This window comes from Catharus ustulatus, chromosome 1 (assembly GCF_009819885.2).
Source record: "Catharus ustulatus isolate bCatUst1 chromosome 1, bCatUst1.pri.v2, whole genome shotgun sequence".
Taxonomy (NCBI): domain Eukaryota; kingdom Metazoa; phylum Chordata; class Aves; order Passeriformes; family Turdidae; genus Catharus; species Catharus ustulatus.
This window is the reverse complement of record NC_046221.1, coordinates 11541877-11567589: the sequence shown is the minus strand read 5'-3', so window position 1 is coordinate 11567589 and position 25713 is coordinate 11541877. Positions and strand designations below refer to the sequence as shown.

General features: G+C 39.2%; 1 protein-coding gene across 3 annotated transcripts in view; it reads right to left on the bottom strand.

Moving 5' to 3' along the window:
- Nucleotides 1-16616, bottom strand: part of LOC117003266 (phosphofructokinase, platelet) — a 41648-nt gene extending 25032 nt beyond the window's left edge. For 2 of the 3 annotated variants that reach the window (XM_042779725.1, XM_033073079.2), the window contains exons 1-3: nt 16248-16609; nt 8458-8531; nt 2110-2187 (exon numbers count right to left, since the gene is read on the bottom strand). In XM_042779725.1, coding sequence (XP_042635659.1) covers nt 2110-2187; nt 8458-8531; nt 16248-16332 — 237 coding nt within the window. In that variant the 5' untranslated portion in view covers nt 16333-16609. Of the gene's footprint in view, nt 1-2109; nt 2188-8457; nt 8532-16247 lie in introns of all 3 variants that reach the window. The other variant, XM_033073069.1, reaches the window with a different exon arrangement.
- Nucleotides 16617-25713: the final 9097 nt, after the last annotated feature.

The following is a 25713-nucleotide window of genomic DNA, read 5'->3' as shown; positions in this document are numbered from 1 at the left end:
GGTAAAATAACAATAAACAAAATATTATCAGACCTGTGGGAATGTATGTTCAAGAGCAGATACACACACAAGGAAAAAATAAAAAAAAACCCACTCAAAAATGACTGATAAAGTGCTACTCTGGAAAGAAAATGTTAAATCACATGGGATTAATTTTAGCAGTATTACAATAAAAAGGTTGTTACTCATATTTAATGGCAAAAGTGATATACTAACTAGTTAAGTATTTAGATTAATTTGCCTCAGTGTGGTATTCTTCCTTTTAATATTACGAGATACATCAATAACAGGAGAAAAAATGTATCCCTAAAATTCAGAATTAGCATTCATTGTCATTCACCAGAATTATGGAAATAACTTCCTCTAATTCCTTATAGATCAGACTAATGCTCCATTTTCTATTTTAATGATTATCTGCTGCATTTATTAATATGAATTTAAAAGCTTCCTTTGAAAATGGTGGTGGTCATTTTTAAAATAACTGAACTGCCCTGTCACTGAAAACCACTGGGTGTCTTGCTGGACACACATTATTTACACATCCTCCATGTTTATGTTGTTCAGTCACTCAAGACATCTGATTTTTGCCTTATTTATTGTCACAGTAAAATGTAGTACGAATTAAGACTGATTTTTTTTTTTTCCTGCAAACAAATCTGGAGATGATTACATCATTTTTGCATAAACATTCTCTTCACTTTAACTTGTAGTAAATCTGTCACATCCATCTAAATCTGAACTTTAAATCTGCAGTGGCTGTACTGGCACATTTTACCCTACCAATAGATGTTTCAGCTCTCTAACCAGTTTGCCATCTATGTTGCATAGGTGCTACTGGAAAGAAAAAAGGAAGTGGAACAGAATTCAGCTATCTCCAGACAAAAAGGTAGATGTGCACACACAGAGATGTCAAAAAAAAAAAAATCAGGACTAAAAAATGTCTCTAAAACTAGGTATTTTCATACTTAGAAAAAAAAAGCTGTAAGAGGAAAAGAAACTGTACTTGCAACAAAGTGCTACCTGTTCTGAATAAACAGAAATATACAATATGCTGAAAAACCTTTCTCATCAAAACAACTAAATACATTCTGTAAGATACATTCTGAGGTTCATTGTTGGTCTGTTGAATTACCTGCAGATAAAGCTCAGAAGGATGTTCTTCTTACACACATACAGGAGCCTACATCCTGATTCTGCCTATGCTCTTGGGTGGCTTGGCCAAGAGAACTCAATTTTCTCATCATCATAAGATGCATCTGGATGATGCTCTTAGCCATACTGTTTAGTTTTATGATCCTTATGGGTCTCTGTGAACTTGATATGATTCTATTTACAGATTCTGCAGGATGGACACAGGGGGAAAAAAAGAAGAAAATAAAACCAACCAAACACAGGGGACAAAATATCTTACAGCACTCCAGGGCATTGTTTTAAAAAAACAAAATTGTCTCTGCTAACTGCTTTATGCTCATTAACTTTACAAAAAACTCCAAAGAAAGCCATGCTTCACCTGCAGGTAGTTTTCAGAAAGCTTGGCAAGCAGTCAGGCCTCTTCAAACATAGCACCTGCTCTGGAAGAGGTGACAACATTACCATGCTGAGCAAAAGCTGAGGAGATCCAAATGGCCACACTGCAGAATGTTGTAACAAAAATGTACAAAGTCATTGGCAGTATCTGAGCTCTGCAGAACTGCACTGTAATTACATCCGTTACTATAATTCTAAATCCACTTACACATAAAGCCAACAAGGTTTCATAAGAAATCATCTGCCTTACAAAACACATCTGTTTCATGTTTTGGCCCTATAATGTCTTTTTTATTAAATACAGACTTGTCAGTATGGCTTTAGGAGGCTAATGGCATGTGATGTTGCAAATCTACAACAAAGGTTTTCAAGTTTATTTCTGGGCTCCAAATTCAAGACCACACCAAGATCTTTAGTAAGTGTCACTGTAGAAATCAGGCTCTGCTGAAGTGGTACATGCTGGTCACTCAGTCATCACACAGTTCAAATACATAATTAAAGCAGTTGCCAGGATCTAGAATTTTGGTTCTTTTGTTTGAATAAAGAGGTTTTGGGTCCCACTCTCACCCCTCTAGCACTTACCACTTGCAGGATACTTGAAACACTTTCCCATGAAACTTCTACAATATTATCACCTCCATCAACCATTCCCTGGTAACCCTGTAAAAGGGAAAGTAATTCATAAGTCTGACTTTAAAAACTACATCAAATTCCCACCTTGTGCACTTTAATATAATTTAAAACAGTGAATAAAAAAAGATTCAATTTAAATGAAACAATATCCAAGCAGCTATCACTGTTTCTTTTAAGGGAGGAAAAACACTTCTTCCTAAACGATCAGTTCCAAAAACAACTTCAAGATAAGGTAATACTTTACACAGATTACACAGCTACTAAACTAGAATGGTAATGTGCTTCTTCTTTAAGAATAAATATTCTTTTTTTTTAAAGAAAACTTCAAAGAACTTTGAAATGCATTATAAAATATGTTCCTTAAAAACATAACCTCAGCTTGGAGCCAGGAACCTAGGTAATCTTTGTAACATACTGTACATTTCTCCCCCCAGTGCTGGTAATAGGCAAAACAAAATAAAGAGCAATAACCAAAATTTTTTCATGAAAGAACAAGAAATTCCTAATACCTTAACTTAAATAGTCTTCTAACTACTGCATGCTGTAATATGAGAAGAACTACATTTACCTGAAAGAAAGAAAACTATCCAGCAAGCAGCTAAAGAGTTTTGCCTGGCTTTGTCTTATTACCTCTCTACAAAAATACTAGCAAAATGGTAATTACAGATTCTTTCCCTTTAGGTGAAATATTGATTAAAAAAAAAAAAAACAGCAAAAAATAAACAAAAAACAAAAAGAAAGAAAAAGTAGTTAAGTCCTAAGCCTAGAAAACCCTGACAGCCACCAGAAAAAAACTGGAATTACCATTCAACTTTTTGACATTTATTTAAATCCACAGGAAACATCATAACATGTTAAGAGAAAATAAAAAAAAAAAAACTACTAAAGAAAAACAACCACGACAATATTTATGTCTCCAGTTTTAGATTATGTGTGCATATGCCCCACAACAAGGAAAAATCAGCTAACGCTTTTTCTCTGTGCAGTTTTTTTCAATAATAAGTCATGAACTAGAAAAAGAAAGGAGTTTAGAAAACAGTAAAACTGACATTATAAACTGTTTTTTTATGTCAAGCTTTGAGTCTTCACCAGCACAAGAAAATAAGAATGTGAAGATAACCTGGACACAGTAAAAGTACAAGTTACTCAATTAGGCATTTTAGGATTCCAGTACAGGTTCTAAGGGGAAAGCATGAAAGTTTCTGTTCAGTGAGACCTGACTTGATACATGACCAAGTAATAGCAAAAAACATCCAGATGGAAAACTACTTATGTCTCTAATTTCTGCCATTCAGCAGACCTTTTCAGTATTTTCTACACTGTCCAGATAACTTTGACATGCATCTCATGTATACACATAGAATGGCATGTAAAAGATCATCAGTTTTCAGCAGGGACATCTCCCACGAGGTTGTTCAATGCTCCATGCAACCTGTCCTGAAACACTGCCAGGGTTGGGGCATCCACATCTTCTCTGGGAAACCTGTTCCAGTGACTCACCACTTTCACAGTTAAGAATTTCCTCCATATATCTAACCTACATTGCCACTCTTAAAATTTCACCCCATTACTCCTTGTCCCATCACTACAGTTCCTGGTGAACTACAGGACATATTATTTGTATGCTAATGTATATACACAATGACTTGAAGAACTAAGCCATTATTTACACAATTTGTTCAAAATTAGAACAAAGTGGAAAAGGAATAATGCTTAATTTACATATCAACTTAAAAAAAAATTCTTCCTCAGATAAAGTGCAAAGATCCTCAGAAAGAAGCATTACAGTGGATAGAACTAAGCTTGATGATGGCTAATAAATTACTAAGTTCATTCATCACCAGCTTTGCTGGTTTGCTTTTTAAAAAAACATAGAACTCCATGTTCCTTGTATCATTCAGTAATGGACCAAAAGCTTTCCCTATAAATATTTCTATTGACAACTACAATGACTCAAGAGATTCACTGGCAATAAATCCTGGAAACATAGCATAATGTTGCATCTTAATTCAGTTTGTAACACTGACTCCAGTAAGCTGCAATGAGAGTTGACAAAAATGCATGTTCGAGTTATTCCTCTTCCATTTTACCTTGAGAGGAAAAACTAAAGTGCATCCAAATAAGTATTACACATAGGAAATATATACATAAATGAGACTGATGGAATAGAATTCCCAATTTTCAGATTAACAAATCCAAAACACAGAAAAAAGCAAAGAGATAAAACAGTGGCTTGAACTGTCTGTAAGACATGAAACACCTCATAGCTAGGATGAGCTATGACTCATTCCTGCACCATGTTTCTTTCAAGTAGAAAGAATTTGTGCATTTTGGTCAGGAGTCCGTATCTGTGCAGAAAATCAGAATTAGGGATGTATCAACAATTCCTCCCACTACAAGGTAAGGGCAGAGAACATTTGAAATAATGATCTGTTTGAACTGTTATATTAACTGTTCCTGATTCAGCTGTCTGCCAAGTACGTGTACGCTACCTATGAATAATGTAGATAGAACTGTCACATTGTTTTCCTCACCACTAAAAGATACAAGCTATAGAATTATAACAGCTTCCTAGAAAAGCTATTGGGGAAAAATTAATTACTGATTACAACTGAAGTATTAATGATGATTATTTCCATTTATTGCTTTAGTTATGTAAACACTGATGAGGACTGTGTAATGTACGTTTGGAGGTTCACCACAGTTCCTATTATATGGTTACCAAAAATCACTGGCAGACGTGATGACAGACCTTTATATGACGTGGGAATCTGTCAATTTACATTTAAAAAGTAAATGCTTACTTAGATCCTAAAAATATAGGAGCTTGAGAACTGAGATACTAAAACTGTGGGGCAAGAATGGAAAAAATGAACAGTCAAAAATACAGCAAGCATTTTGTGAAGACCAGCTCCATTTTATGTTTAGTCCTTCATGTACCCTAAATCCAAATATTCGAAGAACAAGAAGAAATCTCTGTGGATTCAATGCTCACAGGGTGTATTCACAGACACTGCAACTCCAGGAGAGATGGCAGAGCAGACATGGCTTCCAGCCTGAACTCTGAAGACAAAAGCTTTTGAAAAAGAACAAGCCATCTTCTGATATGTGACGTGAGACACATTTGGGACTTTAACAGTTATGTGAGAAAAAGACTCTTAACCAAGATGAAGAATCTAAAAGCTCCATAGCTTAGTATCAAGAGCACACATCTATGTGTTTCAGTCCTGGGAAAAGGGCAGGTTATTTGTATAAATATTTAAGACCTCAAGTTCCTAAAATAAGTTGCCCTAAATGAGAGACATCACTTTTTCTTCCCATTCTCAATTAAAAAGGAAAAACAAGACAAAACAAAAATGAACCTGACTTTTATAGCTTCTGATTAGTGGAAAAAAAAATTAAACTAGCCCCCTAGAGCAGCCTGATACTCGGCACATTCTTCCAGCTCCTAGAGTGAAATTAATGGGTATTCATGTGTATTAAAGTTTTAATTCAGACTGGAGTAGATTTGAGGAATAATGAGATGACAGTCAAGAAGAGTAACTACAGACTAAAATAAAATATTATAAAATACAAAACTGTGAAGCTAGAGCAACTGTACAGATCTGCAAGGGCAAAATTTTGAAATGTGCTATGTTCAGTGAATTAAGATATGAAAGGGCTTTTAAAATTTTATAGCTGTAAATTTACAGGTTTTATATAAACTATAAAAAAGATTATAACAAATTATAACTTCTTTATAAATTATCATCTAGTTTTCATTTTCACGTGAGTTTACTTTTTTCTTTTTGGGACTTGAAGTCCAAATAGGCCGTGAATTCTATTATGTACCTGTTTTTTTTCTTCGGGCTCTCATAGAAGCAATTTTAAAAAGGCTAGAAAATTACTTAGATCTAATTCATTATCAATTTGAATTCATTTACCTCAGTAATCTCTCATCACATGATGAAGAAAAATGGAGTTAGGAAAACAGAGTTACTTTTTCACTTAGAATGTGGAACTAGTGCTGGCCACAGCTGTAGAAGACAGATGGTTTTGCAGTGCAAAAAAAGTTCACATGATAGACATAGTTACAGGAGAAATAGAGCGTATGATGACTACAGCAAAGTAAGCTTGAAAAGGCTGAGACATTTAACTCAATTCTTGGATCCAAATACGAATCTTTCTTTCTTCTTTTGGATATAGTCACTTCAGGTTTTTCCTTCACTTTTTCAGAGCAGCTTTAGCCTGACCTATGTGTTAAAATGCTCAAAAGGTAGGCTCAAGATACACTATTCTCTTTGCTTGACACACTCAAGTCACATTTAATAAACTGTTACTCAGAAGAACACCTTATTAAAAGCATTAAATAACTCAAACTATTCCCAAAAATACATCTCCTCTTTATACATCACACAAAGGCTTATAACAGGGAATATTAGTGACAAGTCTCAGAGGAAGATTTTTACCTTCATTACACTTCTCACCTTCATCTGTTTCCCATTTCAAAGGAGTAAAATTAAATAGTTGTTTCATTTCAATGCCTGCAATCCTGTTTCTCTGAAGTACTTGTAGGCATTGTGAAAGAAAACTGACTTCATATTTCAATTATTACCAGGCAAAGAACAAAGCTCAGCATTTGGTGCTTTACAAAACTCAGAACTGAATGGACTAATCTAGAAGCAAGTTTTTTTATTGCACATACGTGCATTTCCTCCCAGACCCTACTGTTACATTGAAGACAGAAGGACACTATATCTAGGAAACTCAAAATTTCCAACACTGACTTCTTTTTTACAATCACTTTTTATTCAGAAATATCTGCGACTTCACACTGGCCAACTCTACCAAACACAGGAACATGCTAACTTAAATAGTGCCATTTTCTAAATTCAGTAAAAACAAATATTCAAATTTCTCTCAAAATTTATCACTCTGTGATACCAAATATGTTTAAAAGGTGAAAAAATATGGCAATTCTTGACTTAAGCTTAATTAAAAAATAAATTCAAATCCAAATTCTGGCCTTCAAGATGTCCAAAGCCCTTTCCTTACTTCCAGAGAAGTATCTGACCCATTTCAGTGAGGCTGCAGAACAGCTGAACACTGAAGGAATTCCAGAGATTGGCCATGTAATTAGCACACACTAAGTATTCAGAGCAACTTGCTGTAGAGCACAGTAGTAGAAAAGAATTTTGGAGCACAGTCCTCTGCTTATTTGCATTTCAATACCTTGCATCTCATTAGTAAACGACCCATAGGAACAAGTACACAGAAAAAAAAGGATAAACAGCTACTTTTTAAAGATAAATTTTGTATTTGCCATGCACAAACCCAAAAACAAAGTATTTTCTGAGCACTTCTATGAATTCTAGTACTTCATATTTTTATATTAAAGTCAGACTTTAGTGGGGACCTACCAAAATGTCCCCCATATCAATTTTTTATTATGATTTGTAATAATCTCAAATTACTAATGAGTTGTACAGGAATTCCAGTGGGAATAGAATCAAAATATTTACTGTATTATTCAATCTGCAAAAATTGTATAAAAACTGAAAGTGCCTTTTATAAGGAAGTCTAACTGCAACAGTCTCCCGGGAAGACAAATACAAGGAGTGTCACCTGGGCACTGACATTAAACTTGTCCCATCTTTTTTTTCTTACCACATAATTGCCACAGAAATCTACAATCCTTCTGAAATTAGTTAAAAATTTCAACCACAAAATTCTGATGTCAGGACAGATCAGTGATGGTCACATTTTTGCTGTGGTTTTTTTGTTTGTTGGTTGGGTTTCTTCAGTTGCAACTTTCTACCTATAAGCCAGGCAAGATGGCAGCAGTGCCACGGTACTCTTGATCAAAACCAAGCTGTGCAATCTGTGAAATGGGGGTGAGGATACATGCTCACCATACTCTAGGAAAATGGAGTCAAGGGATTAAGAATCAGTAGTTTAACCAGGTTTAGGAAATATTTATGAAGTACAGTAAGTGGGGCCAAACATCCAACAAGTACACAGACATGTAGCTCATTGCAGGGTGACAACCACCTCTGGTTTTCTCTGCTTTCAAGTCTTTGGTGGCATACAAAGAATTGCATATATTTAAGAAATTACTTTTAAATTAAATAGTTTTAGAATATACCCTGTGAGACACAAATTCCCATAAAAATAAAAAGCACTAAATAAAACACACAATGAAAAGGAATGGCACCTGCAACATTTTTTAATTTATACTATATACTCTCCATGGTGTTTCTGCAAAAACTCAAGTTTAGTTAGAAGACAAAATACAGAATGAAGGAAACAAAAACTAACCTCATAAATAAAATAGACTTTGGCATTTACATAGATTCCCATGCGTACTACTGCGCGCACAGCAGCATTCATACCTGGGAAGAAAAAGCAAAATCACATTGTTATAGTTATCCAGCATTTCTTGTATACCAAAAATATTCAGTGCCTTGAAAATAAAGGGAACATTAATTCATTCCTAAAGAAAGACAATGACCAGCATCCATCAAAATAGAAATCTGCTTAATGACAGTGCAAGCATGAAGGGTTCAGAACTATTCTTTGTTACAATAATTATGGGAATGCCAGTGTGTGTGTTAATCAGAGATTAAATTGCTGCTGACTGCAACATAGCATTGTAAAAGTTACAGCTACTGAACAACGAAGAAAATTAATTTTGCAATAATGGTTCATTTTGTCTGAAACACAAAACATTCAGCAAGTTAAAATTTAGCTTCTTCAAATGAGAAATTATATTTGAACAGTTTTTCTGGGATTTCCAAACTAATACAGGTGTATATACAGCATTTTGTGGGGAGTAGACCCAAAGTTGACCTGGAGAGATGCCTATTTAAAAATACAAAAGTAGCAGTAAATTAACATTAAAAAAATGATACATTGACACATTTGACAGAAAAGCGTCTGAACACCACTTTGACCCCAAAAATGCAAGCTCTGATTGGAATTCCCTGCTCACAGACATCTGACAAATTATACTCCTGTAAAATCTTCCATTTAAGTTCCATGGTCAAACATTTAACCTCCTGAGCAACACTGGAAGTTCCATTCATCCATCTACACAGGCCAACTGAATTTCTGCTACAACTCATCCCTTCAGGAACTTTCCAAGACCAATCAACTAATTGCTTCCATACCACTGAAACAGACCTAAGAGATCACACAAAGCATGAAGAGAGAAGTAGTTAGGCTACACTGACAGTCTTGGCACATCACAAAAAAACAGATGCAAGAAGGATGACAACCCAAAGTACTAGGTATCAATTCTCCAAATCTGGGGCATTTAATATAACAGCCGAGTAGCAGGTAAGCTCTGCTGCTCAATGTAGGCTTTAAGTGTCCACCTCTCTGCAGACATAAAAACTGGTAACTAGAATATATAAACAACAAAGCAAGTCACAAAGATCTAATCTTACAGTATCTACCTTCACTGCAAAAAATACTGAGCTGTAGAAGTCACCCTGTCCAAAGAACCAGGCCGAGGTTTTCTCAAAGATTCATTATTACTTACGAACACACCAGAAACTCCCTGAAGCTGCTCAACAGGAAACAAAAAACTAAGCTTGCCAAAATCAAAAAGTTGCTTGTGCTGTTTGTGTAGATGTCACTTACACTTAAGACAAAAATCACAAATAACAGTGTTTTCATATAAATTTTGTTTTAGGAAATTGTAGCAAGAATTCTTTCTGCCAGAGTCGGCCTTGTGGCATAACTGCAAAAAGTTTTCAAATGCCAAGACAGCTAAAAGCACAGCTTTAGACAAAGAACTGGATGATGCCAAAGAAAAACAGAGAATCTCATCTGACAGCCTGTACTGAAAAGAAAGTCAGCATGATAAATCTCAGATTAAACAGAGCAAAGTTATCTCCCCAGTGAAAGTTTTCATAACAAAATTAACACTCTTCAGAGACAAAGACCTTTAATTTTACCAAACTGACAGTTCATCACAGCAGTGCCATTTTCCACAAACAGGAACACTCAGCACAAGGTACTCCTTTCACCAGAGCCCACAGCTTGTTTCTATTAAAGCACATGTTGTGTGGGAGGCTTTTTTGTTGGTGTTGCTTGGTACAGAGGTATTTTGGCTGTTCTGTTTTGGCTTTTGAGGGTTTTTTTTTTTTTTGGAGGGGGCTGCTGTTGTTTGTTTTGGTTTGCCTGTGGAAAGTCTGTATATAAATTCTTAACACAGCCACAGTTTCTTAGCGAATACCTTCCAGTTTCCATGTTTCTTGCATGAAAAATAGGTAACATTCACAATTTGCCTGCTTCATGAAAAGGAAAAAAATTCCCACAGATTACAGACAGACAGCATCGTCCCAGTACTACCACTGCAACTTTGTAAGTTTATGTAACTTACATCTTATTGTTATTTCGTGTTGTATATTTTATCTCCTTATACAGAAAAAGGACTTAGCTGTCCCCTGGCAGGCTCCTGGCTTACATTTCAGAAAGGCTGAGGACTAAAGGATGTTAGAATTTGATACCTACAAAATACAGTTAGCACACTGCAGCTTTAGACTTCTACAATTTGGCTGTCTAAATCGCAGTAATTCAAGAAAAAAACACACAAAAATTTCATGAATTCTCTGTAGGTTTGTCTAATAAAATTTCATTATTTGTGGAGTCGTACAAAAGTATTTGTGAATTACCATAATAACCACGAAATGTTATTACTCGTGCTTATTAATTTAAAGGAGATTTACCACGTTAACTGTGGATTTAGTCCTGAATAATCAATGCAGTTTGATAAACATACAGGATTAGAATAGCAGCTTCAAAAGAAACCCACAAGTAAAATCAGTATTTTTTTTTAATAATATAAGAACTATTTTAAATGTTTCTGAATTGCCACTTGCTTTTGCATTAAAGCCTTGGAAAAAGGGAAATATTTATTTTGCTCTTTTGGACTCAGCAAAAGTTAAGGGAAATGCAACTACTTTCAAGGCTTTACGTAACACCTGAATTAATTTAAAAGTTGATAATTTATTGTTCTTCTTGATCTTGCTTATTCAATCATCCTTAAAAGGAGCACTCGGATTTCATAACAGGGTAACAAACAGTACTGCAGAAATATTTAAATTATTTCAGAGGCTCCCTCTGCCTCAAAGAGTATCCCTCTCTTGTGCCTACATGCTGGTCCACGTACATATGTACCACTACAACAGAGGAGATTCCCCATGAGTTTGTGTTTTAAGCCAAGTTTGCCTTGCTTTAGTCAGCTAGACATGCCTTTAAATAAATAACTGCAACATAAACCATTCGAAAGCAAAACTATGCATCTTGGACAAGCATCAAGAAATATTAAGTACCACCAATTTTAAAGATAAACATTGGCTTTAACACAGGCTTAATGACTTAGCACATATGTTTCAGTGCTACCCTGAATAAAGATGCAGACTTAAAAGACTATATAGCAAAAATGACTAAGGAAAATGTCTAAACATTACCAAACAGAAAGATTTTATTTAAATACGTAAATGGCTATGTCAGTAAGAGCCTATAATTATTGAAAGAGAAGCAATCAAAAACAAGAACTGAACAAATCATTAAAAACACAACTTGAGTTTGTTGAGTTTTAATTACATTAGTTTTATTGCATGTAATAGTTATTATTCTAGATATCTAAGAAAGCATTACACCATTTTCCTGAACACTAACAGTATATTACATCAGAACCTTCTATTGCAGAAATATATAAAACAGCAGAATATCTAGATGGCAAAAGTACCTCCTTCTTAAAAATAAAAATAAAAATCTCAGGAGACCTGTTTCAATCATTGAATCCACTAATTACAGAAGCAGCTTCTAAAAAATATTAAATGCATTGAAATAGTTGCACTCATCCATTAATAACTACATTCCTTAACTTTACGTACAAATAGTACTTGTAATATTGTATCTATAGACACGTGTATTTCATATACATGTCTATTTGCATGCACTACTCTTAGCTGGAAAAGGAGCCTTTTGGTGGGGCTACAATTAAAAAAATCCTGTGACTATGCTCAAATTATGCAAGTGTTAACAAATAAACTCTAATTTGGATGACATAAGAAGAGCACGGGTTGTTTTAGTTTGGTTGCAACTTTAAAAAAAAAAAATTAATTTTACTGTATTAGCTCAGAAGATTATGGTGGAAAAAGAAATCTTGCCATCAGGACAATACCAATACATTTGCACTGCTATATTGAATACACCTTATGATGTTCTTTACCCTGTAATGCCTCAAGAGCAGAAATATGTAAATCTTTGCTTCCACAATCATGGTCCGTGGTATCCCAAAACTCTGGAATCCAAAAGGCTTCTTTAGGGTTCTTTTTAAGCTGTTTTTAAACTCCGTATTTGCTGAAGGAGTTGAGCTGTTTCATTTTTTCAGTGCCAAGATTTCTTCCAATCGATGTCACCAGGACGAGAGTCATATATCTACACTACTAACTAAGCCTTGGAACTTTGGGAAGCCTGGAATGCTTTGAATGTAGACACATGTAGCTCCTTACTTCAGCAGGATGGGCTACGATATTCCAGACCATGACATCCCTTACTTATGCTGTCCTCCTCAGCACCAAATCTTTGAGTTTATCTGAAAAACAGCATGGTCCTATTCAAAGACAATGACCTGGAGTCAGTCGGCTGGGCAGCGGCTCTGTAGCCACAAACCGATCCTCCCCCAGGAGCCTCCCCCAGGAGAGCACAGTCCTCCCCCAGGAGAGCACAATCACCTTCTGTCAGTGGTTTCCTGATGGCTCTTTCTGCCACAGAGCCGTACCTACCACAGTCCTGGGATGGGCTGTTTGGAGGCTGTGTGAACGCCAGTGACCTGTGCTGGCCAAAACTGTCTGTGGCACACACTGCCAACCCACAGAAAATTCAACCAGTGTACTTCATGACCTCAAGCAGAATGGCCAGAGAATCCCACAAAGTGAGAAGCATGACTTATTAAGCCCCATTTATTAAACCATCTTCCTGAGCTGCAACCAGTACAATTTAGAAATAGTCCAGAAACTGAACCAACCCATAAATATTGAGAATTGATTGTCAGAACTTCTTTTGCCTCTCAAGGTACTTGTGATTACAATGGAAAGTACATCTTTAGTTCACAATTTAACAGCTGGCTAGCTGAAGTGATAGACTGTCAAGTTAGGACTTACACATATTAAATGTACTAAATAGAGATCTTTTTTTCCTGTGAAACAGATCACTGATAAATTCTTTAACTCGACAAAAAAAAATAATTCCAGTATGACACATACACACTACAGTCTTTAAAATTCTACAGGTAGAAAAACAAAAAAGAAAAATTAAACATTCAGGGAAGCAGCAACAATGCAGGGAAGAAATTGAAAACTTAACATGCCCTATAAATAGAAAGCCTTGTGCAATTTACAGAATGCTACTTTTAAATTATTTGAAGTACAAATAACAGCAAAGAGAGTAATTTCACCTTACAATAATTTCACATATATTTTATTCTATGTCAGACTTACAGTCCAATGTAAATACTGGCACCCATCAAGACTTTGTGTTTAAAGGTGTTTTTTCTACTCAACTGTTTGTGAGTTTAGTTTGGATTAGAGATACTTTGAAGACTTTTAGATGTCATACAAACCTAAAACAAAACAGAAGACTGGATCTTTTTTCCTAACACTAGATTTTTTTTTGCCTACTTCTGAGTCAGTAGCTTTGCCTCACCTACACTTAGCTTGAACAGATTATTTTCAAACAGCAGCAACAGCAGCCTATTTCCTTCTGCGTGTACTTCACTTCTCTCACACATTTGCACTCTGTCCTCCAAAGGGCAAATGACCTTGACAGGGCATGACTCATTGTCCCTAGTTTAACTCCCAGCCTTCAAAGTGACTTGTGGTTGCTTATTTTACACATCTCTGCTGTTACCAAGATAGTAAGGGGTTGTGGTCACACACTGTGTGTGTGATTCAGGTGAAATTATCAAGTTCTAAAACGCTGGGAGGTTTATTTCCTTTTTCTTCAGTTAGGATAATAATGCTGCCAATGAAACAGTTTGGAAGGCATCCAGTTTACTTTTTTTGGTCTTTGTGACAACCCCACTCCTTAGACAGCAACTTTCACAGGCTGTTACTTTGGAGCCTTCCATGCTTCTGTGGCAATCTGCCAGATGTAAAGTCTCGATGTTACCGAGGATTCTGCAAGTCATTCAAATGTTTTAATTCACACAGTGGCAAGTGCAGATTAATACTTTATAAAAGGAGATGCATCTGCTGTTGCATTATATAATCTCCAGCCACACGGAAACAAGTTGCAGGGCTCAGCCTCTTGTTGAGGGACGCTACTGCTGCTTCAGGCAGTGCTCTGCCACACTTTTAAATTAAAATGGCTATTTGGCACCAGAACATTAAAACAGAGATGATCTGATTCCCTGTTCCTCCTAGAATCATTTAGCAGTGGAATTTATGTCACTGAGGGCAAACCGGATAAAACTTGAACAAGTGTAGCCCCACCGAGGGGTAAAAGAGAAACCATTTAAACGCATCGATTTGGTTTTTTTTTTCTCCAGAACTGAAACACTTTCCTCCTCGATGGCAACAAATCCCTTTTATCCCGATTAGAGTTTCGGATAATCCTAGGTAAACCCGGGGGCTCCCCGTTATTCCTGCGGGCAGGGGGAGGGAGGATGCTTCTCCCAGCCCAGATGACGCAAAGAGGCGGAATCTGCAGCGACTCGCAGCGGATCACGTACACACCGGCGGAGGGAGGGAGGGAGAGCGGAGACACTGGTCCATGCAAGCCAGCACCGCATGGACACGCCGGGAAGCCCGGGAAAGAGCAGAGGGGAGGCTGCCCCGGCCGGGGATTTACACGGCACCTCCCCGTGTAAGATCTGGGGACAGACTGCTCCCCGAAACACCGTGCGCATGCAAAAGGAAGGAGAGGCTCCCACCCCGTATCTTCTTCAAAACGCGAATGAATGCCGCTTCTTCTTTAAGTGAAAGTACTTTAGAGACACTCCCGGGGGGGAAAAAAAAGTAAAATAGCTGTAAATTAAGAGAATGTGCTAAAAGCAAGTATCACTGAACAACTCTCCTGGTATAAGCAGAGTAAGAGTCCTCTCGAACTGCATGGAGCATTGCGCCTTTGAAATCTTAATTAACTGCATCTTCAAACTATTACCAAAGAATCACAGAATATGCCGAGTTGGAAAGGACCCATCATGATTTTCTGGTAGGAAAGGGGAAACTAAAGTGTAGAAAAAAAATGGATTCTTGACTAGGTACATCGGGATCAAGCACTTTTCTTTCCCATCCCTCAATGTCTGCAGGTCTTTTGTTCACCCCGTCCTGTAGTAGCTACGACTTCCTCTACACTGAGGAGATTCAAGAAGGCGAGACACGTTTCTAACATATTCCTACGAGGGGGGAGAGTAAAACACCATCTGAGCGTTCTAAACCACGGGTAGGAACATAAACGTGTTGCTGGTGCCAAAACGAAGTGAAAAGCAGATGAGGCGAGGGCTGGCAGAGCCCCAGCAGCGCAGCCAAGCCTCCCACCCGCCGTGCAGGGCGGCACGACCTCCTCCCCCAGCATCAGCCATCCCTCCTCGGCCCACCATCTCTAGAGGGAACGAGACATCTCGGTAGTAAAAGTTACTGCAGCGTTTCTACCCTCTCCCTTGCCCAGCCTGGGGTAGAGTAAACGTGGCGAGGAGCGGAGAAGGGTGAGAGGATGTTTGAACCTCAAACGCCCAGGCCGTGCAGAAATCATTTATCTTTTAAATGCGCTTAGCAGGAAAGCCGGGTCGAAGGCCAGCACGGAAAGAGGAACCCGAGCACCACTGCAATCCCCTGTGAATCGCTCCCAGAGCCCTCTCTCCACACTCTCCATGTGCCGCACCGTGGCTTCCCGACACCAGCCCTGAAGCAGCCCACGCTGCTCCCCTGGCCTCCCGCATGGGCGCCCTGCTAGCCGGGAGGCCCTTCCTTCCTGCCCCTCACCGCCCTCGAGGGGCTCCTCGCCTTCTCCTGCCGCTGCCCCACTCCCCGCCGTGCTCCTTCCCCGTGCTCCTTCCCCGTGCTCCCGGAGCGAACGGCGTGAGCCGCTACCTTGGGCATCGCCGCCGCTGGTTAGCACCGCGATGGCCTTCCCGGCGCCCGAGAGGTTCTCGAAGAACTTGGGCTGGTGATCCATGGCGCTGCGGGAGCGGCACCGGCGGGCGAGGCGGAGCGCGGTCGCTGAGGGAGCCCCTGGCCGCCGGGGTCTGCCCCCGCTCCGCTGGACCGAGCGTTCGGCCTCTGCGGGGAAAGCGCCCGAGCAGCCCGGTGTGGGTGTGTGGTTACCGACAGGCAAGTCTCCGCAGAAAACCCGAGGGAAGGGGGCGACTGTGTGCAAAAGCCCGGGAAAAGCCGCGGAGCGAGAACAGCAAAGCCCAGCAGCTCCTCTCACCCCGCCACCCCCCGCTCTGCCCCGCCGCCGCGCCCGCCCCGCGCCGCTGACAGCGCGGCCCCGCCCCCTCACCCTGCGGGAGCGGCGCTGACGGGCGGGCGGCGCGGCCAATGAGCGGCCGAGCTGCCGCCGCGAGCGCGGCGGGCGGGGCGGGGGCGCTCGCGGGCAGGCGGGAGGGGGCGGCGCGGCCCCAGCGGGGCGGGAGTCCCGGCGCCGCCTCCCCGCCTTCCTTCCCCTTCCCCCTCTCCTTCCTCGGCGCCTGAGGTGGGGGCGATGCGGGAACATGGCTGGCGCCTTGGCACGTTGGCAGCGCGGGGGAGGGAGTTGTGTCGGCTAGAGCTGGCTCATCCTCCCCGCAGTAGCGGCTGAGGAACGCCGCGTGTCTCCGTCGCGCCTGCGGCTCTCCTGGGCAGCCCCTTCAGCGCGGGCTCTCCCGGCGCCTTCACGGCTCTGCCGGAGAAGGGAATCCGCCTCCAGCGTGTGGGCTCCCCGCAGCGGGATGGCTCCGGGGCGGCTCGGGCTCGCCGGCCCGCCCGGCTGCTGCTCGAAAGGCTCCGGCAGGGAGTGCAGGACAGACGGACAGGCGGCTCCTGCTGGGAGTGGAGGACAGACGGACAGGCGGCTCCAGCTGGGAGTGCAGGACAGACGGACAGGCGGCTCCGGCCGGGAGTGCAGGACAGACGGACAGGCGGCTCCCGCCGGCCTCCGGCACGGCCCGTGTCCCGGGGCGGGCAGGGACACCCCGAGCCCCAGCTCTGCTCTTTCTGGCCTCTCACCCCCTCAGGTGCCTTCCCGCTGGGGCTCCTCAGCAGCACAGTGGGTGCGGCTGAGACAGAGCTTGAGCCAGAGAGCCACAGAGGCAAAGCAGCTGGGCGGAATTGCTCTGGGTAGGAGCCGCAGTGTTTCTGCCTTTTCGTTTTCCTGTTACCGCTGATGCTTTTGCTTGGGGAGTGGTTGATATTAAATGCTACTACTTAAATGCTCTCTTAAACTCCCTGTATTGTAACACCACGCTGGCAGAATAATTCTGTTGATCACAGCGGCGTAGTCACAGAAACAGTAAAAGCACCGAGTTTTGGTAATTTAAGCAAATAAAGCTGTTTTACCCTGTGTACAGTTGTTTGTGGTACTCCGGATAAGTGAAAGTATTTGCGGAATTGCGCCAACTTCCTTGCACAAAATAATAAAGCAAGTCAGGGAGAGAGTCAGGAACAGCATCAAAATGCTGACTCGAGTTTTATATTTTAATTGCTGTATTAATTACTGGTTTTACTCAACGTCTTCATCACATCACAGACAACTCACATCGTAAAAGTACACGTGCTCATCCTGTCAGCTTTCACACACACTTGTGTGGAAGTACAGTCATTTGAGTAGTTCAGTCAAAATTACTCATAGATAAGTGTTTTAAGCCATACCTGAAAATAGATATTTTTACCTACCGTGTGGGCAGCTCACATTTGCAAATTTACAGAGACTAAAATGAGTGTCATTTGACAACAGAAATGATTCATTGCCAAATAGATTGCATAGCATGAACATTAATGACTCTGCAGGGAATTTACTATATTCTTTCCTGAATCTGAAGAGAAGTCTTGAGTGACATTATAATGAAGGTGAACTTCTGTTATAGAAGTATGTAAACATCCATAAAGTCACACTGTGTTCAAAAGGTTCTGGATGATTTGAAATCACATCAGTTCATTTGAGAATAGCTTCACGAAAGCTAAATTAAGGTCTTTGAGTGATTCAGGGCTTGATCCAAAACCTGTAAAATTGGAAGGATCTTTTGCTAGTGCAAACTATTATGACTATTTTAGCATCATGGACCAAGGACCATTGTCATCTCAGGAGCACTTTAAGAAAGACAACAACTTCTTGTTGCTTGTGTTTGTTTTGGTGTAGCCATTTCTAAAAAATGGCTATTCACTGTAGCTAAAGCATTCACACTTTGTCTGGAAGTAAACTTGTCCCTCTTGCTTCCCAATACAACCTCAAAGCTAAGGAGCTTCTTTTTCTGAAAGTATTTCTTTCATCGATTGCTGTATTGTATGCATAAACTTATAAGTGATTCATTTTCCCCCCTCATGTAACTAGCAATCTGCCAATGATTTCACTGTTTTCATCATTTATAATAGCTACTCCTTGTTCTACAGCAGAGCTGTCGGGGAAGAATTGTGTTTTGGCTGTGTCAGGTTCTAGAAGTGGGAGGAGAGGAAAGGATGTGGAACTGTTTGTTCCTGAGGCTGTCTTGATATTCTCAAATATCTTCCAGCAATACAATTGCCTATAATATTAAAAGCAGTGAGTGACTGCCTGGCTTAAGTGATGAAGATTGTTGGGGAAAACAGTGTTAGCCTTGTGGGGTATTGTTAATGTTGCTAGGTACACATGTATAAATCACACTGACACTAGGAGAATAGGCTCTTGAGATATGCAACCTGATAAACAGAAACTGCACACCCGAATAAAGCCTCAGCAGGTCGTTTGCACACTGTATTAGGTGGTGTAGTTGTCCTGTTACTGGAATACTAAACGGACCCAGTTTACATGGAATAGGAAGCGGACAGGTGTGTTTGCTCTCTGATACTGACCATTGTAGGTGGTCTGGTGCTTCCTTTTCACATGGCCTGTTTGTTCCCTGTGCCATATAGGTCAAGCATATCTGCCTGTCTTTGAATCTTATCACTACCTAAAAAATCCTTTAACATACTTTGGATTGTTACCCACCTCCCCTTACTGCACCAGCATCATTACAGGTGCTGCTTTAAACTATACAACAGTTCATCTTCTGGGTGTCACGCCACAGGTGCATCCAGTACCACATTTGGTACAGCATTTTCCATTGAAATCAGGTTCAGCTGGGAAGAACAAGTTATCCCCAAAGAGAATGAGATTACAGCATGAATACCAGAACTGAATGAATGGATTTCCAGCCAACTGAAACTGTTTTCTACAGCTAGATGTTTCTTGGATGTGGATTCTCTGGAATCTATGATACAGGAGCCCACACTTCCAAGTTTGTCTGGGGGGCTTGGAGGAGCTGTCTCTTCTGCTCAACTGTCTTTTTTTTTCATGAGACTTATGAATAATGAAGACAAATAAATTCTGCATATTCAACTTTTTAGTATTATTAAAAACCAGGCAGAGAACAGAAAATAAGATGGAAGGATTTACAGAAATTCTGGCGTTTTAAAATTATGCAGGCTAGTCATGGAATGCATGGATAAGCTGAAAGGAAGGAACTAATAAATCATTTAGATATCATTTCTGAACAGATAGTGACAGTGATATCTTCAAGAGAACTGACTGCTGTCTTTATGATACTCCCCTACTTCCCATACTACAATATTTCCTGGTCATACATGTCAACTGCAGAGATTTTTTTATTGTTTTCACTGAGGAATGGTAAAACATCACCACATATTCATCATGAAGGCAAATCATGTATTGAATGTGAGCTACAACCTTTTCTTGAATGTCAAATGGCTTTTGCTTTTGCTGTAACTGATTCTTCAGTTGAAACATTAGGTACAAATTTAAGGTATTGACTAAATTCCCACTGAAATAAAAATGCAAGAGTTTTTAATGGTATTTGAATCTGGCCTTCTGCAAATGAAAAGCACAATTTTAATTCCTGTGTTTACTTAATTAAAACTGTTCTTAATTAAAATAAAAAAAGACAATGATTGAACAGTATTTTGTTGAAGTAATTTCTTCCCCCGTGTTTTTATCTTGGAATCTAAATGTAAGACATGATAAATCAGCAGCAAATTAATCCCTAGCCAAAACATTTTGAATTGGAATGTTGTTACATAGCTTTAAAACCAAAAACTATTGTTCAGCTTATAGTTGAGTTCAGCTTAATTTTGAGGCCTCCAGGGTTCTATGGAAAATATTCTATAAGTAGTTGTATGGAAAATATGTCAGTGTGGTCTTTAGGCTTGATATTATTTCTTCTCTGGTGAATTCATGTATGATTTCTTAAATGATACATACAAGTTTTTAATTTCTGCTCAACAGCTTCATTATGTGTCACTGTTTTTTTATTCCTCCTGCTGCCAGCTCTTAAATTTACTGCTTAGTGCTACCATCAACCAACATGCTATGTATGTCTAGGTGATCTTTCAAACTTTGATTATTGAAAAAAAACCCAACCAAGTTCTAAACCCCCAAAAACTCATCCTTCTGTGGTTTGATGTGACCTGGAGTCCGCTTCTTAATTGAAAAATGCATTCTTCATGTTTTATTGTGTAGGAAAATTCACAACTGAGGTATATACCACCCAAAATTATTGCAGACCAAAGAGGATCTTTGCTACTGTGAAAGATACATTGTGTAAGATATACTCCTTTTGGAAAAATTGAACCATGCTAGTCATACATGTATCATAATTGCTCAGAGGTTTAAAAAATCCTCAGAAGCAGGAAAAAGTCCTGCCTAACACTTCAATGAAAGGAAACATTGTGCTAATTAGACAATTAATCAATCATGCGATTGACTAAGCTATTTCTCCAAGTTTGGGCGAGAAGCATAGGAAAGCCTTTGTCACCTAGAAAGCTTCCACAGTGAGCCATCATTTGACACTGCAGGATAATTTGCAAACTTGCTGTACTATGAGCCACAAAAGTTGTATGTCTCATTGGGAAATGGCTAGGGCCATATATACATGTTCATAGTCTACATTGAAAGGATATAGACTACTCATGTATTCTCACAATGTGGTGGTTCTGCAGCTTTCTCTTAACTAGCACAAAAGAATTTGGGATATCGGGGGAATTCTTACTATTTGTGGAATAATTCTCAAATTATGTTTGTTTACTTTGATGCTCAGTGTAAAAATGTGAACAATAACCTTAGAATATAGTCTAAAATGCAGAAATTTGTTCTAGATGAATGCCCTAATTGATTATAGGTGGCATTATCCTTTTGTACAGTACTTCTGAGTTAGTGAATCCTTGGAAGGATTTCACTAAGAGTGTTGGAGTGTCCCCATCCAGAAAATGTCCTCCTGATTCGTGGGCAGATTATGGAAGAAGGCTTCAGTGTACTCGAGGAAGACTTACCTCATTGAGCATCACTTCCTAGTCATGTGTTGAACTCTTATATATGTACATGTATACATACATACATATATACATATGTACATATATATATATATTCTCTGTAGATTTGTTGTATGCCTTGACAGACTTTGGTGAGAATAATGTTTAGCCACTTGTTTCTGAAAGGACATGAACACAGAACACATCAACTGAGTGCTTATGTGGATTGGGGCCAAATGGATAATTTGGCTTGAAGCTTTCTCTGTTACTTCCCTTAACAGAATTGATGGAAATAACTGCGAGGGGAAAAGTCTGAAAGAACTAGGGGAGATAAAGAATATAGATGATTTGTGCAACTTAGGGCTGCTCAAGGAGACAATAGTCTCTTCCCCTGTTTTATGACCTTGAGAATCATTTTTATGTACAAAAGAAAAACAACTAAAAAATCACAGGAATGTTTGTCTACTTAAAATTATGTACTCACAAGTATATTTTAAAAAAATTGCTGCCATTAGTAATGATCTGATCTAATTACTTTGATTGGTTAGTGTAACTTCATACCTAAATGTAAGCTCTGACGTTTTACAAACATCACAATGGTTGTTCCCTTCCACAAAGAATAGAATTTTACAGAGTTAACATGGCAGCATAGCTGAAGTAATATAAATGTAGTTGCATGGTCACTGATGTAATGAAATAAGAATGCAGTCCTCCCAAATACTTGTTTGTGCAGCAGTTCTCCCAAATATTCAACAGTTCTCATGATGCTGGAGAATTTTAGTTTATTTAAAATTAAACTGGTTGTGGTTTATAATTTGCAACCTTTATGTTTTGTAATACATGAGAATGAAATAAATGACTTTGTTATCCATTGCAGTGTAAATACTCAACTTCCTACTTACCAAATGGTTTTATATTGCTTTTATTTGTGCTGTTAAGCAATGGATTTGATATATATTTCTCATTGGATTATTTTACCTTTGAGGATAGATTTCACTCTGCCATAGAGACTGTGCATGTTTTCTTTGCAGTTTTGCACCTTGCCTGAAAATGGCAGCTCCAGCAATGCTTAAAATAACTTGGGTGGTTGTGCAGACCTCAGGCAGCCATTAGTGACAGGCTGCTCAGATGGACAGAATGATACATGACTGCAGATTTTATTGTAAGTGCTGTGGCCCTAGTCCTTCAAAGGCTCTTGTTCAGTGTGGTGTCTTTGGATTAAAGGAGAATTCAAATTGCCTAAGCCTAATGGAGACATTGATTTGGGGGGCAGTGAGAGTGAGAATAACTGCTCTAAATGGAATGTGGTCCAGAGTGTGCAGGACATTTTTGTCTCTTTCAAAAATATCTGGGGAGTGCAGTGCCACAGAGTTGTATTTGAGGACTAAGGAGACTAGAAAAGCAATTTTGGTACCAGAGCTGAGAGTGGGATCATCATTACGTATTTGTTAGCAGCCAGTAGGTTCTGAGAGGGATTACAAATACCTAGGGATCACAAACAGGTAAAGTCTTCCATACAATAATTAGCATTTCAAGAGCAGTCTTCGCCTTCCTTTCCTTCCTTTTATGTATTTTCTTATCATCCATTTTCCTTTTCTTCTTGCTTTCACTACTTCCAACTTTCTTCCCACCTCTTTCCTCCTTTCTTCTTAAACTGAAAATAAGAATGACAGCTTTTTTCACTCCCATTGTTAGTTTTAGTATAGTAGTTAACTGCTACAATTTTCATACTCTTGCTCCTAAATATTTTTATTACAGTGATTCAGTATCATAGCAGATGATTAAAAATATGTAATGTTTCCCTTACAGAATTAAAAAATATTCTTTAATAACTGGCCGGGCCATTTTCATTTGCAAGAAGTCAGTCTGGATGCCTTATGCAATGTTTTCTTCCTGTGAGGGGAATTAATAATATCTCATTTCCCCTTGTCTGTGAAATTTAATAAGTTAGCAAAGATATATTTAATATTGAATTCCTTGAAAAATGTATTTGTATGCATCCTTTGCACAGAGCAGCATCAGAAAAAGTCTCACATTCTATAGCACAACCCCCATCCTCTCCCCAAAAAAAAGTCAAGCAAAAAAGACCAAACCAAACCAAACCAAACCAAAACAACAACCCAAACATATTTCTTATGCCAGAACCTACAGTTTAGAAATAGTTTGACAGGCATAACTGAGAATTTAAGTGACATATTTAAAATACGGAACTGAGCTGAATAAAAAGCCCAAACCAGATTGATTTGTTTTTATTTGCAGAATTAATACTGTTGTAAACTTCTATGGAGTATAGAGTTGAAGAATGTAAGAGTTTGAGCCTGTGCTTAAACATATTTAATATCCATATACAAACATATTAAATATCTGTTTTTTTACCTTTTTGTTTTTCTTTTTTCTTTACTTGCATAATAGTTCCTTAATCCCCTTAGAATTTTAATGAAGAAAAATCGATTTATTTGATCATTTTTGCAAGTGTCCAAAGTCCTTTTAAAATGCATTTGAGTAGTACCCTTAGGATCATTATAGACGGCATATTGTGAGTAAATTGAATGGTGATTGTTTGGATCAGGCATAGATGGAGCATATTTAATGGTTACAGTCAACAGGCTGATCATTTCCCTTCCAGGAGTGTTTCTTTGGCATTGAGTGTCTCCCTTTGCTGCTGAGGCCAAATGCCTCACACAGCATCTTGTCTTTAAAATCTCAGTGTTGTAGCAAGCTTGGCACAGGTCTCCCATTGCATTCACAAGGGTTATGGTGTAATTCTCTTCAACTTTTTCATCCAGGGAATCAGAAGGTTCGTGTGACTTATCTCCTGCCCCGTGTCCCAGTGTCGGATGTACTTTGGAGTATTACTGTCTTCCATGGAAGGGAACAATGTCAGTTACAGGCTGAAAGCATCAGATGGGGCTGATACTGTGTGTAAACATGTGGTTTCATGTGAGTAGCAGTTGGCTTGAAAATAATTTTGTTTTAAGAAAGAACCAGTGTAGTTTTAGAAACTTGGGCTCCTGTGGGGAAATTCTTACTGTGCAGCTGTCTGGGTGAACAGCGTGAGTCAGTGCAGCATTGTGATTAATGAGAATGCAGGAAGCATTTATTAGCTGGCAGATTCAGACCCAAGGGATACCTCCTTGACCAGGGAAAAGAATGTTAGGAGCTTGAAGAGGCTGAAACTACAGGCATTTTCTTTGCAGGTGTTAATGTCCCAAAAGCCATGAGCCCTGACAAGAGTCCTCAGTGAGTGCTGCTGTAGATGATGTCATTAAAGGATGGGATTTTGCTACAGAGTTAGGCCAGAACTGAAAATGAAAGTGGCTATAACCAAGTCTGGAGCAGCAATGCTTCCATGGCACCCTTGAGCAATATCAGTCAGCAAACACTTGGACAAAGAGCAATAACATCCTTAACAGGAAAGGTGAAGTGAGGATGTTGGAGGGAGAGGCTGCTGGGCACGGGGCCAGCACATGGATGGCATGAGGAGGGCAAACAGGAGATTTGTACTCTGTTCCTTTAACGTGGAGCTAATTTTGTTTTACAGCCTTCTCAGCCTTGTAATGTGTTCACATCATCAGGTTTGCAGCAGTTTCCGCTCTGCCCTGCGTTAGGCTTTTAAAGTTAAACCTCATGAGATAGTGAGATAATAATCTTGAAGTAGCTTCCAAATTAAATAATATTGCCACCTAGATATCTTCACTTAAAAATGAAGATTGCATCTAGTTACATCTTTCAGGACATGAGAGTTTAATAAGGAAATTTCTTTGGACAGAAACAAAGAATTCAGATGTAAGAGAGTACCATATGGCAATTAGTATTTTCATTATTTTATATGTAATGTTTAACATTCACTAGAAATTTTACCCAGATTATCTATATTTCTTAAGAGGCAGGAGTTATCCATAAAACAAAAATATGGACAGCGGTTAAATAGCAGGAGCAGAGTGTTCATTCTCGTCAACAGGAGCAATAGTTTATCCAACAACATTAACAGTTCTGTGACAAAAGAGAGGAAAGTGACAATCACAGAATGGGTAAGGCTGGAAGATTATCTGGTCCAACCTCTCTGCTCAAGCAGGGTCAT